This window comes from Salvelinus alpinus, chromosome 17 (assembly GCF_045679555.1).
Source record: "Salvelinus alpinus chromosome 17, SLU_Salpinus.1, whole genome shotgun sequence".
NCBI classification, from domain to species: Eukaryota; Metazoa; Chordata; class Actinopteri; order Salmoniformes; family Salmonidae; genus Salvelinus; species Salvelinus alpinus.
In genome coordinates, this window is record NC_092102.1 from 33,102,185 (window position 1) to 33,117,890 (window position 15,706).

Sequence of the window (15,706 nt, forward strand, 5' to 3'; positions counted from 1 at the left end):
AAAGAATGATGTTTCCACCTCCATGCTTCACGGTTGGGATGGTGATCTTGGGGTTGTACTCATCCTTCTTCTTCCTCCAAACACGGCGAGTGGAGTTTAGACCAAAAAGCTCTATTTTTGTCTCAACAGACCACATGACCTTCTCCCATTCCTCCTCTGGATCATCCAGATGGTCATTGGCAAACTTCAGACGGGCCTGGACATGCGCTGGCTTGAGCAGGGGGACCTTGCGTGCGCTGCAGGATTTTAATCCATGACGGCGTAGTGTGTTACTAATGGTTTTCTTTGAGACTGTGGTCCCAGCTCTCTTCAGGTCATTGACCAGGTCCTGCCGTGTAGTTCTGGCTGATCCCTCACCTTCCTCATGATCATTGATGCCCCACGAGGTGAGATCTTGCATGGAGCCCCAGACCGAGGGTGATTGACCATCATCTTGAACTTCTTCCATTTTCTAATAATTGCGCCAACAGTTGTTGCCTTCTCACCAAGCTGCTTGCCTATTGTCCTGTAGCCCATCCCAGCCTTGTGCAGGTCTACAATTTAACCCTGATATCCTTACACAGCTCTCTGGTCTTGGCCATTGTGGAGAGGTTGGAGTCTGTTTGATTGAGGTTGTGGACAGGTGTCTTTTATACAGGTAACGAGTTCAAACAGGTGCAGTTAATACAGGTAATGAGTGGAGAACAGGAGGGCTTCTTAAAGAAAAACTAACAGGTCTGTGAGAGCCGGAATTCTTACTGGTTGGTAGGTTATCAAATACTTATGTCATGCAATAAAATGCAAATTAATTACTTAAAAATCATACAATGTGATTTTCTGGATTTTTGTTTTAGATTCCGTCTCTCACAGTTGAAGTGTACCTATGATAAAAATTACAGACCTCTACATGCTTTGTAAGTAGGAAAACCTGCAATATCGGCAGTGTATCAAATACTTGTTCTCCCCACTGTATATATATGTATATATATATATATTCACATACATACATATACAGTACCAGTTAAAGGTTTGGACACACCTACTCATTCAAGGGTTTTTCGTTATTTTTATTATTTTCTAAATTGCAGAATAATAGTGAAGACATCAAAACTATTGAATAACACATATGGAATCATGTAGTAACCAAAAGTGTTAAATATTTTAGATTCTTCAAAGTAGCCAACCTTTGCCTTGATGACAGCTTTGCCCACTTTTGACATTCTCTCAACCAGCTTCATGAGTAATGCTTTTCCAACAGTCTGGAAGGAGTTTCTACATATGCTGAGCACTTGTTTTCTGCTTTTCCTTCACTCTGTGGTCCAGCTCATCCCAAACCATGTCAATTGGATTGAGGTCGGGTGATTGTGGAGGCCAGGTCATCTGATGCAGCACCATCACTCTCCTTATTGGCCAAATAGCCCTTACACAGCCTGGAGGTGTGTTTTTGGTCACTAAGCGCAAACCAGATGGGATGGCGTATCACTGCAGAATACTGTGGTAGCCATGCTGGTTAAGTGTGCCTTGAATTCTAAATAAATCACAGACAGTGTCACCAGCAAAGCACCCCCACACCATCACACCTCCTCCTACATCCTTCACGGTGGGAACCACACATGCGGACATCATCCCAAAAATCTCAAATTTGGACTCATCAGACCAAAGGACCGATTTCCACCGGCCTAATGTCCATTGCTCGTGTTTCTTGGCCCAAGCAGGTCTCTTCTTCGACCATGAAGGCCTGATTCACGCAGTCTCCTCTGAACAGTTGATGTTGAGGTGTCTCTGTTACTTTTACTCTGTGAAGTATTTATTTGGGCTGCAATCTAATGAACTTATCCTCTGCAGCAGAGGTAACTCTGGGTCTTCCTTTCCTGTGGCGGTCCTCATGAGATCCAGTTTCATAATAGCACTTGGTTTTTGCGACTGCACTTGAAAGTTCTAGACATTTTTCGAATTGACTTACCTTCATGTCTTAAAGTAATGATGGACTATCGTTTCTCTTTGCTTATTTGAGCTGTTCTTGCCATAATATGGACTTGGTCTTTTACCGAATAGGGCTATCTTCTGTATACCACACCTACCTTGTCACAACATAACTGATTGTCTCAAATGCATTAACTTTTAACAAGGCACACCAGTTAATTGAAATGCATTCCAGGTGACTACCACATAAAGCTGGTTGAGAGAATGCCAAAAGTGTGCAAAGCTGTCATCGAGGTAAAGGGCGCCTACTTTGAAGAATCTAAAATATATTTTGATTTGTTTAAAACTTTTTTGGTTAGTACATGATTCCATATGTGTTATTTAATAGTTTTGATGTCTTCACTATTATTCTACAATGTAGAAAATAGTAAAAATAAAGAAAAACTCTTGAATGAGTAGGTTTGTCCAAACTTTTGACTGGTACTGTACATATGTATACATATACTGTACACGATATACATACACATACAAACATAACATCTACAGAAACATTAAACAGAAGGCATTTGAACTGTCTATCATTTGAATAATGCGCAGAACCTTGTAAACGCATGCGAGAGTTCAAGAAAGTATGCATGCTTCTGTGGATGTATGTTTATCTTGTACACATGCTTCAGGTGATAGAAATCTGAACGCCCTACCAGCGCTTTAAAGGTTGATGTAATTATAATTTCCTGTGGATATATTGTCTCACATTCCTACAACCAAAAGGACCAACCGCACGGAAAAACGGTAAAGTACTTTAAAATTGTATTTTATTAAATATTCAGGCTTGTAGAGATCGTGAGAGGAAACTTTCCTGATTGAAAAGCTCATTTCTACCCAACATAGAATTCAACATAATTCAACGTCAGGTTTCCAGTCAAAGCAGAAGTATACTTGGATGAAGATAGTATATCACAGGTTAATGATAGTCATTATGTTAAAGTCTTTCTGTGCTTTGATAGGTATCAGCAGATCCTTCACAGAAACCTGGTCTATCTGGCCACGATAGCAGATTATAATCAGAACATGCAGTCACTGTTACCTGCGGTAAGTCTGCATGGAGTTACGTAATTTAGTCATTTTTTCTCTCTCTCGTTATCTCTCACCACACACCTCTCTTTTAATGTCTTTCTCCCTCCCTCACCCTTAGAGCTGTTATTTTTCTGTAACACAATTCCCGAGAGATGTAACTTCACATCTCTCCTCTCTTTCTTTTTTGCCAGCCTCCTACCCCTAACACGGGGAGTATGGGTCCTGGAGGGATGGGGCAGAACGGGGGCAGTGGGCCCATACACTCCCAGAGTAACCTCAATGACGCCATGACACCTGGCCTGCCCCCCCCCTCCATGATGCAGAGTCAGATGAGCAATGGTGAGACCCATCTCCACACACACACACACGAACACACACACACACCTCCATCCACACACACTCACACACCTTTGTCTGTACGTGTGTACAATCTCACTGCTGGCTTCTCTGCTCAACTGACTGTCTGCTGCATGGTCTGTCTGTCTACCCCTCCAATTCACCCCCCTATAGCTTTGCAGCATCTCTGATCTCAAGTCTTCTCATTTCTGCAGACATCATTCTATGGGTGCATATTGATAGTTTAAAGTGGCTTCTTATTCTAATATCTTCATATCTTCTACAGAGCTGCACTGATCCCTTAAGACAGGATAAATGGATGCAATTTGGCAGATGCTAACTGGGCATTTACTTTCACCTGGCCAGTTCTCTCATAGTATTGCACATTACGGAATGGAAAAATGGAGAGGAAGCAACTTTAGACTATTGAGATGCACCTTTATGTATCCATACAGGTCTTTTTCCTCTTGTCAATCTGTCCCTCCTTGTTTCCACTAGTTCTTCTCTCGTTAAGTGTCTCTGCATAATCTCAGCACCCCAAACCTCTTAATTTAATCCTACACGAGCCTCCTGTGGTGTAGCGATGAACTGAATGTGTTGCGTTTCTGTGGTGCCTGTGGCCATGGTGGCATTACGTGTGCCTGAGGGTCCGGCTGCTTTGACTGCTCTGTGTGTCGTCAGGCCCCAGCCACGCTCCCATGCAGCAGCAGCAGCATGCGGGTCAGACACAGTCGGCTGGGCCCTTCTCCACGTCCCTCAGCCTGCCGGCCAGCACCCACGGCTCAGCCTTGAGCTACAGCCACCCCGTGCCCCCCTCTTCCCAGGGCAGCATGATCCAGGGGCCTGGCCCAAGCCCAGGCTCTGGTTCTTCCTCTTCTTCCTCCTCCCGCAGCAACCTCAACATGCAGTCCAACCCAGGTGAGCCAGCCAGGTGCAGAGGAACCAGAGACCAAGGACCAGTGGCATAGCAATACGCCATCAAAGCCAATGATATTCAATTTGATATTCAATAATTGAAAACACAATTCCTTTGTAAATACATGATTTCTAATTTGGCTGTTCTATTTTGCTCGCCTCTAGTGAGTCTTGTTGCTAAGTACGTTGCTAGTGAATGACGAGTCCACTCCTAGCGCAGGGAGTGTGATAGGCCAGCCCCACTACAGTAAATGTCAGCGCTCTGGAAGGGAAGGTGGGATGATCAAAGAGAAAGGGAAGCTGAGAGGATGAACATTGGAGGATGAATCTGAGAGTGGAGTGTATTCTGGAGTTTTGGAGTGAGGTTGTAGTTTTGGCCTAGCTCTCAGCAGGGCAAAGAGAGGGAGGGAGCGATAGGGAGTTGTGCTCTCTCTGACGATTCTAGAAAATGAGGATTGTATTGATTTAGACAGGACACCAGTGAATGATTGACTGATCCAGGGAACCCTGAAGGTATTCCATCTCCACAGCTCTTCCACATCGTTCTCAATAACCTCCCTTCTCTTCCCTAGCTTTTAGAAAACCTTCTCTAGTCTTTATACGCTTGAACTTCACAATCCATAACCTCTGAATGTCCCATTGTCCCGTATGAACGACAAGAAGATCCAAACACATTCAGTTCATCAGACTGTTAGGCAGCCCCTTCCTCCCTCTGGAGTCTAGTATCGTCCCCAATCCCAGTCACCACCCTGCTTCAGGCTCTCCTCTCCTGACCTCTAACCCATGACATGCAGCCCGCCCTCGTCTCCCTGGTTGTCAATGTGTATTTATCTCTGTTTTATGCACTGACCCCTCTCTGGCTTCTTTTGCATCTACTGCAGAGATTTACTCCCCCAATTTCTGTTCTGGTTATGAATGATGATGACAATAATGAAGACGATGATGATGTTGACATTGGGTGTGTGCGTTGATGTATAAGATCTCACCCTATAACGGCCCTTCCCCCCACCATCCTCTAGTCTCCATGATGCAGCAGCAGTCGGCCACACCTCATTACCCGTCGTCCCAGACTGGGGCCGGGCAGCAGCACTACCAGGGCCAACAGACTGCTCTGGGCATGTTGGGGCAGAGCGGACAAAGCAACAGTATGGTGAGCCAGAGGCCCATGGGGACTTACCGACCCACACAGCAAGGTAGGTGACCATGTCTTTCTCTGTGTTCCTACAGGCTGCTGCGGTTTGGTTTTGGGCTGCAGGTATTTGCTAAGTCTGCAGGGATGCATGTGGCTCACTGTGGTCTATCGGTGGAGAAGATGGCTGTATGGTTTTGGGTGTAGGTGATTACTTGTGAAAGATGTAGCCAAAGTGAATGCAAAGGACATGGATGTGGGGTGAAACGTTGAGATGTTAATGGTTAGCAGGCGTTTAGGAAGTGTGAGCCTAAAAAACAGACTATGATATGTAGGGTGGATGTAATCTGTCAATGATGCGCGTACGTTACCATGGTATCGCAGGTGTGTAGCCTAGAGGATCTGACCTATGGTAATGGTCTGCCAATGACTTTAGGAAGAAGCAGACTGAAGATTTATGGCTGTTGTCACTTGGAGTCCCAGTCTCTGTAAATCACTTTACCCACGCTGTGTCAGCATGTGCCTAAAAATAGTCCCCCAACGTCCCCTTGTGTTCGTGTGGGATGTGGGCTAGACACGTTCCTCACAGAGACTCGTCAGTAACTTGTCTGTACTGGATGTCTGAGACACTGTCTCCAGGGCAACAGAGGTCACTAGCCCTGGGTTGTATGTTGTGACTTACCCTGGTCTTATCCCAGCTTGTCCAGGTACAATCACTGTGTCCTGTCTACATGGACTGTATTGTTCTGACTCCGAGTTGGGTTACGTGACCAGCTCACAAGCCATCCTCTGATTGGTCAAAGGGTTGTTGCTAAGGCTCTTCTCTCGACTGTGCCTGGTGATATTGGGTATAGTATTGTCGAAAATCACGCTTGGAGATTGTCTTTCTAACACTGTCAGACTATAGTTAATCTCTGACAATGGATATTTATCAGTGGGAAATTTAATAAGATTTTTTTTTGCCATGGAAGATGCTTTCTTCTCTAGCTGTTGACTGCTGTGATAATGGTCCTTTTGCATTACGTCATAGGATCAATATGTTGTAGAATATTTATATTTTGCGAGACTGTGAGTTTCTATCTTGCAGATATAACGATATTTCCAGCAATACATTTGGCAACAGAAATACATATATTTTTTTGAGTTGGTAGTTTGTGATGTAAAAGGAAGGAATGGCATCTGTAGTTTTTGCAGACCAACACCACCACCAACACCACCACCAACAACAACACCACCAACACCAACAACACCACCAAGACCACCACCAACACCACCACCACCAACAACACCACCACCAACACCAACAACACCACCAAGACCACCACCAACAACACCACCAAGACCACCACCAACACCACCAACAACACCACCAAGACCACCACCAACAACACCACCACCAACACCAACAACACCACCAAGACCACCACCAACAACACCACCACCAACACCAACAACACCACCAAGACCACCACCAACAACACCACCACCAACACCAACAACACCACCAAGACCAACACCACCACCACCACCAACAACACCAACACCACCAACAACAACAACACCACCACCAACAACCCCACCACCAACACCACCAAGACCACCACCAACACCACCAAGACCACCACCAACACCACCACCAACAACACCACCACCACCAACAACAACAACACCACCACCAACAACCCCAACACCAACAACACCACCAACAACCCCACCACCAACACCAACAACACCACCACCACCAACAACAACACCACCACCAACAACCCCACCAACAACACCACCAACACCAACAACACCACCACCAACACCACCAACAACAGCACCAACAACAACACCACCACCACCAACACCACCAACAACACCAAGACCACCACCAACACCACCACCACCAATACCACCAAGACCACCACCAACAACAACAACACCACCACCAACAACCCCACCACCAACACCACCACCAACAACACCACCAAGACCACCACCAAGACCACCACCAACAACACCAACAACACCACCAACAACACCACCAAGACCACCACCAAGACCACCACCAACAACACCAACAACACCACCAACACCACCAACAACACCACCAAGACCACCACCAACACCACCACCAACAACACCACCACCAACACCAACAACACCACCAAGACCACCACCAACAACACCAACACCAACACCAACAACACCACCAAGACCACCACCAACAACACCAACAACACCACCACCAACACCACCAACAACAACACCACCACCAACAACAACAACACCACCACCAACAACCCCACCACCAACACCACCACCAACAACACCACCAAGACCACCACCAACACCACCAAGACCACCACCACCAACAACACCAACACCACTGCTTTCTCTTGTGATTGACCCGCTGGAATTTCTGAAAACTTCCCTCTCTGTCATTGGTCTTTTCAGAAAGTCATATTTAATTTCATTATCATAGGAATCTATAATTTTTCAGATCATGGTTTGGATAGGGCTGAACATTCTGAAATGAGAATGATTGGACTCAAATGGAAGCCAAAATCCTTCAGTTCTTTGATGCATTTTCTTCCCAACACAAACATTATCAATTCACATTTCAGATAGAGTAGGGAATAGCCATCCTTCGGAACAAAATAAATTAAAACCAGAATACATGGGTTTCAAAAAGAGACTTCAGTCTACTTTCCGCCTCCTACACTATCATGTATTCAGTCTAATTCTACTTGAACTTCAGTCATTCAACCACAAAAAATCTTCTCATGACATAATTAGCACCCATATGATGCCACTTCTCCTCTCCCTCTCTCTCTCTCTCTCTCATACGCACAGACACACACTCATGCACATACTAATGCACGCAGGCACGCATTGTGCATCTCTCACTCTCGTGCCTCTCGATCCTCCTCATCAAAAAAGCTGACTAGCATAGCCTAGCCTAACGGGACAGGGATATCATATAATATAATTTTCATGAAATCACAAGTCCAATACAGCAAATGAAAGATTAACATCTTGTGAATCCAGCCATCATTTCCGATTTTTTAAATGTTTTACAGCAAAAACACAATATGTATTTCTATTAGCTAACCACAATAGCCAAACACACAACCGCATATTTTCACCATGTTTCCACCGCATAGGTAGCTTTCACAAAACCGACAAAATAGAGATAAAATTAGTCACTAACCAAGAAACAACTTCATCAGATGACAGTCTTATAACATGTTATACAATTCATTTATGTTTTGTTCGAAAATGTGCATATTTGAGGTATAAATCATAGTTTTACATTGCAGCCACCATCAAAAATAGCACCAAAGCAGCCAGAATAATTACAGAGAGCAACGTGAAATACATAAATACTCATCATAAAACATTTCTGAAAAATACATGGTGTACAGCAAATGAAAGATAAACATCTTGTGAATCCAGCCAATATTTCCGATTTTTTAAGTGTTTTACAGCGAAAACACAATATAGAATTATATTAGCTTACCACAATAGCCAAACACACAAACACATTTATTCACCGCAAAGGTAGCCTTCGCAAAAAACAGCAATAGATATAAAATTAATCACTAACCTTTGGACAACTTCATCAGATGACAGTCTTATAACATCATGTTATACAATACATTTATGTTTTGTTCGAAAATGTGCATATTTAGAGCTGCAAATCGTGGTTATACATTGTGAATACGTAGCAACATTTCCCCAGAATGTCCGGAGATATTTTGGACACTCACCTAATCTGACCAAAGAACTCATCATAAACTTTACATAAAAATACTTGTTGTATGGCAAATGAAAGATACACTGGTTCTTAATGCAACCGCTGTGTTAGATTTTTAAAAATAACTTTACTACAACATACAAAAAGCATTATTGTGAGACAGCGCTCACATATTCTACCCCCTGTTGGAGTGAACATATTCCACAGAAATACGAAATAACATCATAAATTGTGTCTTACTTTTGCTGAGCTTCCATCAGAATGTTGTGCAAGGAGTCCTATTTCCAGAATAAATTGTTGTTTGGTTTTAGAATGTCCATTTCTTCTGTCGAATTCGCGCCACAATGCTAGCCAAGGTTGCTAACATTCCCATCCTCTCTTGGCGCAAAGAACGGAAAACTCCAAAAGTCCCAATAAACGTTGAATAAACTGATAAAACTCGGTTGAAAAAACCTACTTTATGATGTTATTATCATATGTATCAAATAAAATCAGAGCCGGAGATATTCGCCGTGTATACCGAACGCTTTTCAGAAGACAATGTTGAGGTCCCTCGCACGCCGTCGAAGACAAAGAAAATACCGGACCTGTCACTCCAAAAGCTCTTGTTCGGCCTCAGATCAAGCTAGACACCCCATTCCACCTTCCACTGCCTGTTGACATCCAGTGGAAGGCGTATGAAGTGCATACAGATCGATAAATAAAAGCCAGTTGAATAGGCAGGCCCTGATACAGAGCCTCGTTTTCAGATTTTTCACTTCCTGTATGGAAATTTGCTGCCAAATGAGTTCTGTTTTACTCACAGATATAATTCAAACAGTTTTAGAAACTTCAGAGTGTTTTCTATCCAATAGTAATAATAATATGCATATTGTATGATCTAGAACAGAGTACGAGGCCGTTTAAATTGGGCACGATTTTTTCCAAAGTGAAAACAGCGCCCCCCTATTGACAAGATTAACCCCAGCCCTAAACCTAACTTCTAACCCTAAACCTACCACTTACTCTAATTGTAACCCTAACCGCTAATCTTAAAATAGCATTTGTCTTCATGGGGATGTGGGAAATGTCCCCACAAGGAAGAATTGTCCCTGTTTTACCTTCCTTGTGGGGACTTTGGGCGATTTAAGGTCCCCACAAACATAGAAGAACCAACACACACACACACACACACACACACTTGTTTTACTATCCTTGTGGGGACCAAACAATTGAATCACAAATCCTATTTTACCTAACCCTTAACCCCTAACCCTAACTCCTAAACCTAACTCCTAACCCTAATTCTAACCCCCAAGCCTAAAATAGTAATTTTCCTTCATGGAACCGGTGAAATGTCCCCACTTGTCTGAATTTTTCTTGTTTACTATTCTTGTGAGGAATTCTGGTCCCCAGAAGCATAGTAAAACCATACACGCAGACACTCCCCTCCAACTCTCCAACTGCCAAAGTGCCCTGGCCCAGCCTCCTTTAGTCACCAACAGAGGCCCATTGGTCGGACCAGCTGATTAACCAATCCTGGTGTCGCTTGTCTTGCAGGATGTGCACTGCAGTACATGGGACAAGACGAGTTCTACGGAGAGCAGTATGGACACACTCAGAGCTCCAGTGAGCCCATAAACCAGCAGTATTACCCTGATGGTAATCATTCAGAGCCTTGACCCTCACACACACAACCACCCCAAACACATACACACCTTTCAGACATCTCAATCACACACACACACATATACATGCCATCCCGTCTGTGTTATCCCACTGCCCTGTCTTCAAGTAATACTGCAGCGCTGAACTCAATATATCAATCCTCTGGCTTCTTGTCTTTTCTTTATCTTCATGTGGGAGTTTAATGGGAGTCTTTTGTACGGTCATAATATGGATGGATTATGATTGTTATGGCAAAGTGCAGAGGTTGGTCCCAGAACTGTTACCTCCCGGTGTGTCTCTGTTAATAGTGTTCCCCTTTGGTGTAACTAAACTTGGTACCAGAGATTTCGCAAAGCTCCAACTGATTGTAGGGTGTTTGTGTGTGCTTTGTTTAAATGTGAGTTCGTATTTGAGTGTCCTAGGCACGGCAAATGTCTGTTTGTGCCCTTGTCATCTTATGGGTTCACACTTATGTATGTATAAGCTTTATGAACTGTGAGAGGACCAAGCTCTCTACCATATGTGTGAGGACCCACATTGTTTATAATAGAGTGGTTTTGGCATGTGCTCATTCCTGCCCACTCCAGGTCATGGCGAGTACTCCTACCAACAGTCGTCCTACGCCGAACAGGGCTATGAGAGGCCATTTGACGAGTCCTCACAGCACTACTACGAAGGAGGTATGTTCCCAAACCACATCAGACTCATGCCTAATAAGCATAAAGGTTGTGATAGTATTGTAGCTGCTAGCTATCTGCCACACTAGGCCTAATCTCAGACACCCATAAGTAAAATATAGCAGATGCTTGATTACTATTTATGTTATGTGCATCTGTCCACGAGGAACTACAGTCCGCTTAATACAAGTCTGAAGTAAATCTTGAAGTAGTTACATCCCTACTTCTGACCCCCAGGCAACTCCCAGTACAGTCAGCAGCAAGCCCAGTACCAGCATGGCTCAGGTCAGCAGCAGCCCTTCAGCCAACAACAGTACCCCTCACAGCAGGGCTACAGCACACAGCAACAGGGCTATGGTAAGGAACACACACACAGGTGCGCACTTGCCTATGTTTTGCTAAGGACATGTTGATGCAGATAGTTGGGATGGTTGGGAATTGAACATTAAATCAGTAAATTGGTATTTTGAGAAGATGATTGTTTTACTGTTACATCTGTCAGAGTGATTGAATACTTGGTTGATTGACTGATTTGGTCTCCAGGTCCAGGTCAGGGTGCGTTGTCCCAGTACTCCCAGTACCAGCAGGGTCAGGGCCAGCAGTATAGCTCCTACCGCTCCTCCCAGGCTGCCCCTGGGGCACAGACACAGAGGCCCTACGCTTACGAACAGGTACAGCTACAGCTACCCCCGACCCCACGTTTTGAGGAGGACGGTGCTGTCCAACCAAACATTGGGTAAATTGGGCAACTCACACCGCAAATTACCACAATGGCGATGCCCATGGGTTGCTTTTAATCATGTGAAAGTATTAATGAACAAAAGTATTCCCCATCTCATGCTGACCTGAAATGACTAAAGATGTCTTTTCTTTTCTACCTCCCACTCCCTTAGGGTCAATATGGAAACTACCAGCAATAAGGCACCACCTCCTGGGCAAACTGGTGGACAAGTTAGGCAAGGGAACAGTTCTGTGAATGCCCCTTAACAGTCATGTGTAAACCAGTCTCTGAGTAAATTAGTTAGATTAAGCTCTAAATCCTTTTAGTTTGCTGAGAGACAGATTAGAAGTCTAGAATGTCAGCTCCATTGTCCGCTTGTTCACTATTTTCTAGCTGAGTAGAGGTTAACTGGTTCAGGAGATCCTGTATTTAGCACCTCTCATCTCTGCTTTCTCTCCTCACCCTCTATAAGAGGCTTTGAATTAGGGGGGTATCTGGTAACAAATCGGAGCACCCTCAATAGTATTATTATATTAACATGGGCAATATATGTGTTTTAAACTCATGTGAAATTTTAAACCTGCCTCTAAATGTCTTCCTTCCTTGGTCTGTGACCTCTATCAGCCTCTACCTGGCTCCTCATATCCTCCCTTTCTGTCTTTGTCTTTCACAGGGTGCACAATACAAGTGCTATCCTCTGTCTTTAAGAATGTAATTGGAAATGTGCCAATTAGGTTGTTCACATTTACATAAGATTGATCTAATATAATACATTCAGCATCTATTATTCAGTGTAGAGAATAACTTAGAGTTGACTCTTGATAAGTGTACTTTGATTAAGGTTAAAATGGGGCTTGTCGGTGGTGTTCAACCTGATGTGTTCAGGCTGTGTTTTTTTTAAACTGTGAAGTTGTGTAGGTCAGTGTGTGGTGTGACTGACTGTTTTGTGTTACCACTCTCTCTGTGTAAGAAGAACCAATGCTTTAGTAAGGTAATAGACACAATAGCTGGTGAATTGACAAGTGTGCATCAACTACACTACATTGCCAAAAGTATGTGGGCACCTGCTCTTCAAACAGGCAAGATGGTGAAGCGTGATTCATCACTCCAGAGAACGCGTTTCCACTGCTCCAGAGTCCAATGGCGGTGAGCTTTATACCACTCCAGCCAACGATTTGCATTGGGCATGTTGATCTTAGGCTTGTGTGCGGCTGCTCGACCATGGAAACCATTTTCATGAAGCTCCCAACGAACAGTTATTGTGCTGACTTTGCTTCCAGAGGCAGTTTGGAACTCAGTAGTGAGTGTTACAACTTCAGCGTCTGGCGGTCCCGTTCTGTGAGCTTGTGTGGCCTACTACTTCGCGGCTGAGCCGTTGTTACTCCTAGACGTTTCCACTTCACAATAACAACACTTACAGTTGACCTGGGCAGCTCTAGCAAGGCAGAAATGTCACAAACTGACTTGCTAGAAAGGGGGCATCCTATGACGGTGCCACGTTGAAAGTCACTGAGCTCTTCAGTAAGGCCATTCTACTGCCAATGTTTGTGTATGGAGATTGCATGGCTGTGTGCTCGACTTTATACACCTGTCAGCAACAGGTGTGGCTAAAATAGCCGAATCCACTAATTTGATGGGGTCCACATACTTTTGTAACCATAGTGTATCAACAACCATCATAATCTCATCACATAATACAGTATGGAAAATCCATGTCCATGATCAACCCCTTTTGTTCATTGTTAAATTTGGTCTGATTGCCTTTCTATTTTTTAACTAAGTGTTTTTTAAATTAAGCTAAATCATTTAACTTTTATATGGTATATTGGAACTTTTTCCATCCTATATTTATTTATTTATTTCCAATAAATTGTATTTAATTATCAGATGTTTCAGTATTCATTATTCTGTTTCATTCTCTGTAATGCACTTTTATTTATCATAGTTTTATTCAAGTTGTTTCTAAGAAATGATTTCCAAACAGAAGAATGTGTTTGGCAATCGGTACAACACCTTTTCAATACGAGCAATACAGTCAGTCATTGGAGCAGAGTGAGATTATCAGTAGGCTTGTTATTAGACTTTCTGTGTGCTACCACACATTTTTGAGTCTATAGCCTATTAGGGGCTATTATTAGCCTTGTGTCTTGTTGAATACATAACCCAAAGTATTATTGTTGCCAATTGGGTTTGGATTTTGCTTCAACTGTCTTAGACCATATGATTGGATTTTTCATTTAAAAAAATTACATTCTTACCATATGACATAATGACATGTCTGGTTTCCAGCAACTAAAAAGTTTGCCATTTGTCTTGCTCAATTGACTATATTTGGCGTGATCATAGATCAAGTTCGGGGGTAAGTCCTTAGTGTTATAGAAGACAAATGTCAAATCAGTTTCTCACACAAACACATTGCCTTATATATTGACAAAGTACAATAAAGATATTTTCTAAAAAGATTTTGTGGTGGGTTTTATTTACCTCAAAAGATTTTATCATTTTTGAAAATCATGGTTTGCTTTGTTGTATAGGCCACCTGTCACGCTCTGACCTTAGAGTGTAACGGTTTTCTTCCCGAGATGAAGGAGAGGACCAAAACGCAGCGCGGCTAGTGTTCAACATGTTTAATAACAAAGAGACGATAACGTGAACACTATACAAAATACAAAATAACAAACGTGAAAACCGAGACAGTCCTATCTGGTGCAGAACACAAAGACAGGAAACAACCACCCACAAACCCCAACACAAAACAAGCCACCTAAATATGATTCCCAATCAGAGACAACACAAAACACCTGCCTCTGATTGAGAACCATATTAGGCCAAACATAGAAACAGACAAACTAGACACACAACATAGAATGCCCACCCAGCTCACGTCCTGACCAACACTAAAACAAGTAAAACACACAAGAACTATGGTCAGAACGTGACATAGAGATCCTTTTTATGTCTCTATTTTGGTTTGGTTAGGGCGTGAGTTGGGGTGGGCATTCTATGTTTTGTGTTTCTATGATTTTCTATTTCTATGTTTTGGCTGGGTATGGTTCTCAATCAGGGACAGCTGTCTATCTTTGTCTCTGATTGGGAACCATACTTAGGTAGTTGACTTTGTTTAGGGCACATAGCCTTTGAGCTTCACGGTTTGGTTTTGTAGTGTTTATTGTTTTGTTTGGCGTCATTTTGAGTTAATAAAGAAAATGTACGCTCACTACGCTACACCTTGGTCCTCATCCTCCAACAGCCGTGACAGAACTTCCCACCACCAATGGACCAAGCAGCGTGGTAAGGAGGAGCAGCGTGGCCAGGGGTATGAGACAACCTGGGAGGAGGTAGAGAGGTGGTCGGTCGACCCAGGGAGAGTGCCAGAGCCCGCCTGGGATTCTATGGAGCAGTGCGAAGAGGGATACCGGAGGATGGAGTCGGCGAGACGAACACGGCTGGAGAGGCAGCCCTGCACACGGGGAGTGTGGCAGAGTCAGGTTGGAGACCTGAGCCAACTCCCCGTGCTTACCGTGGTGGGCGTCGTACTGGTCAGGCACCGTGTTATG

General features: G+C 43.6%; 1 protein-coding gene across 3 annotated transcripts in view; it reads left to right on the forward strand.

The window, feature by feature from the left end:
* Window positions 1-14,035, forward strand: part of LOC139542789 (calcium-responsive transactivator-like) — a 29,460-nt gene extending 15,425 nt beyond the window's left edge. The window contains exons 2-10 of one of the 3 annotated variants that reach the window (XM_071348618.1): window positions 2,910-2,994; window positions 3,171-3,318; window positions 3,997-4,233; window positions 5,250-5,423; window positions 10,644-10,745; window positions 11,339-11,431; window positions 11,666-11,785; window positions 11,972-12,099; window positions 12,322-14,035. In XM_071348618.1, coding sequence (XP_071204719.1) covers window positions 2,910-2,994; window positions 3,171-3,318; window positions 3,997-4,233; window positions 5,250-5,423; window positions 10,644-10,745; window positions 11,339-11,431; window positions 11,666-11,785; window positions 11,972-12,099; window positions 12,322-12,348 — 1,114 coding nt within the window. In that variant the 3' untranslated portion in view covers window positions 12,349-14,035. Of the gene's footprint in view, window positions 1-2,909; window positions 2,995-3,170; window positions 3,319-3,996; window positions 4,234-5,249; window positions 5,424-10,643; window positions 10,746-11,338; window positions 11,432-11,665; window positions 11,786-11,971; window positions 12,165-12,321 lie in introns of all 3 variants that reach the window. The other 2 variants (XM_071348616.1, XM_071348617.1) reach the window with 2 other exon arrangements.
* Window positions 14,036-15,706: the final 1,671 nt, after the last annotated feature.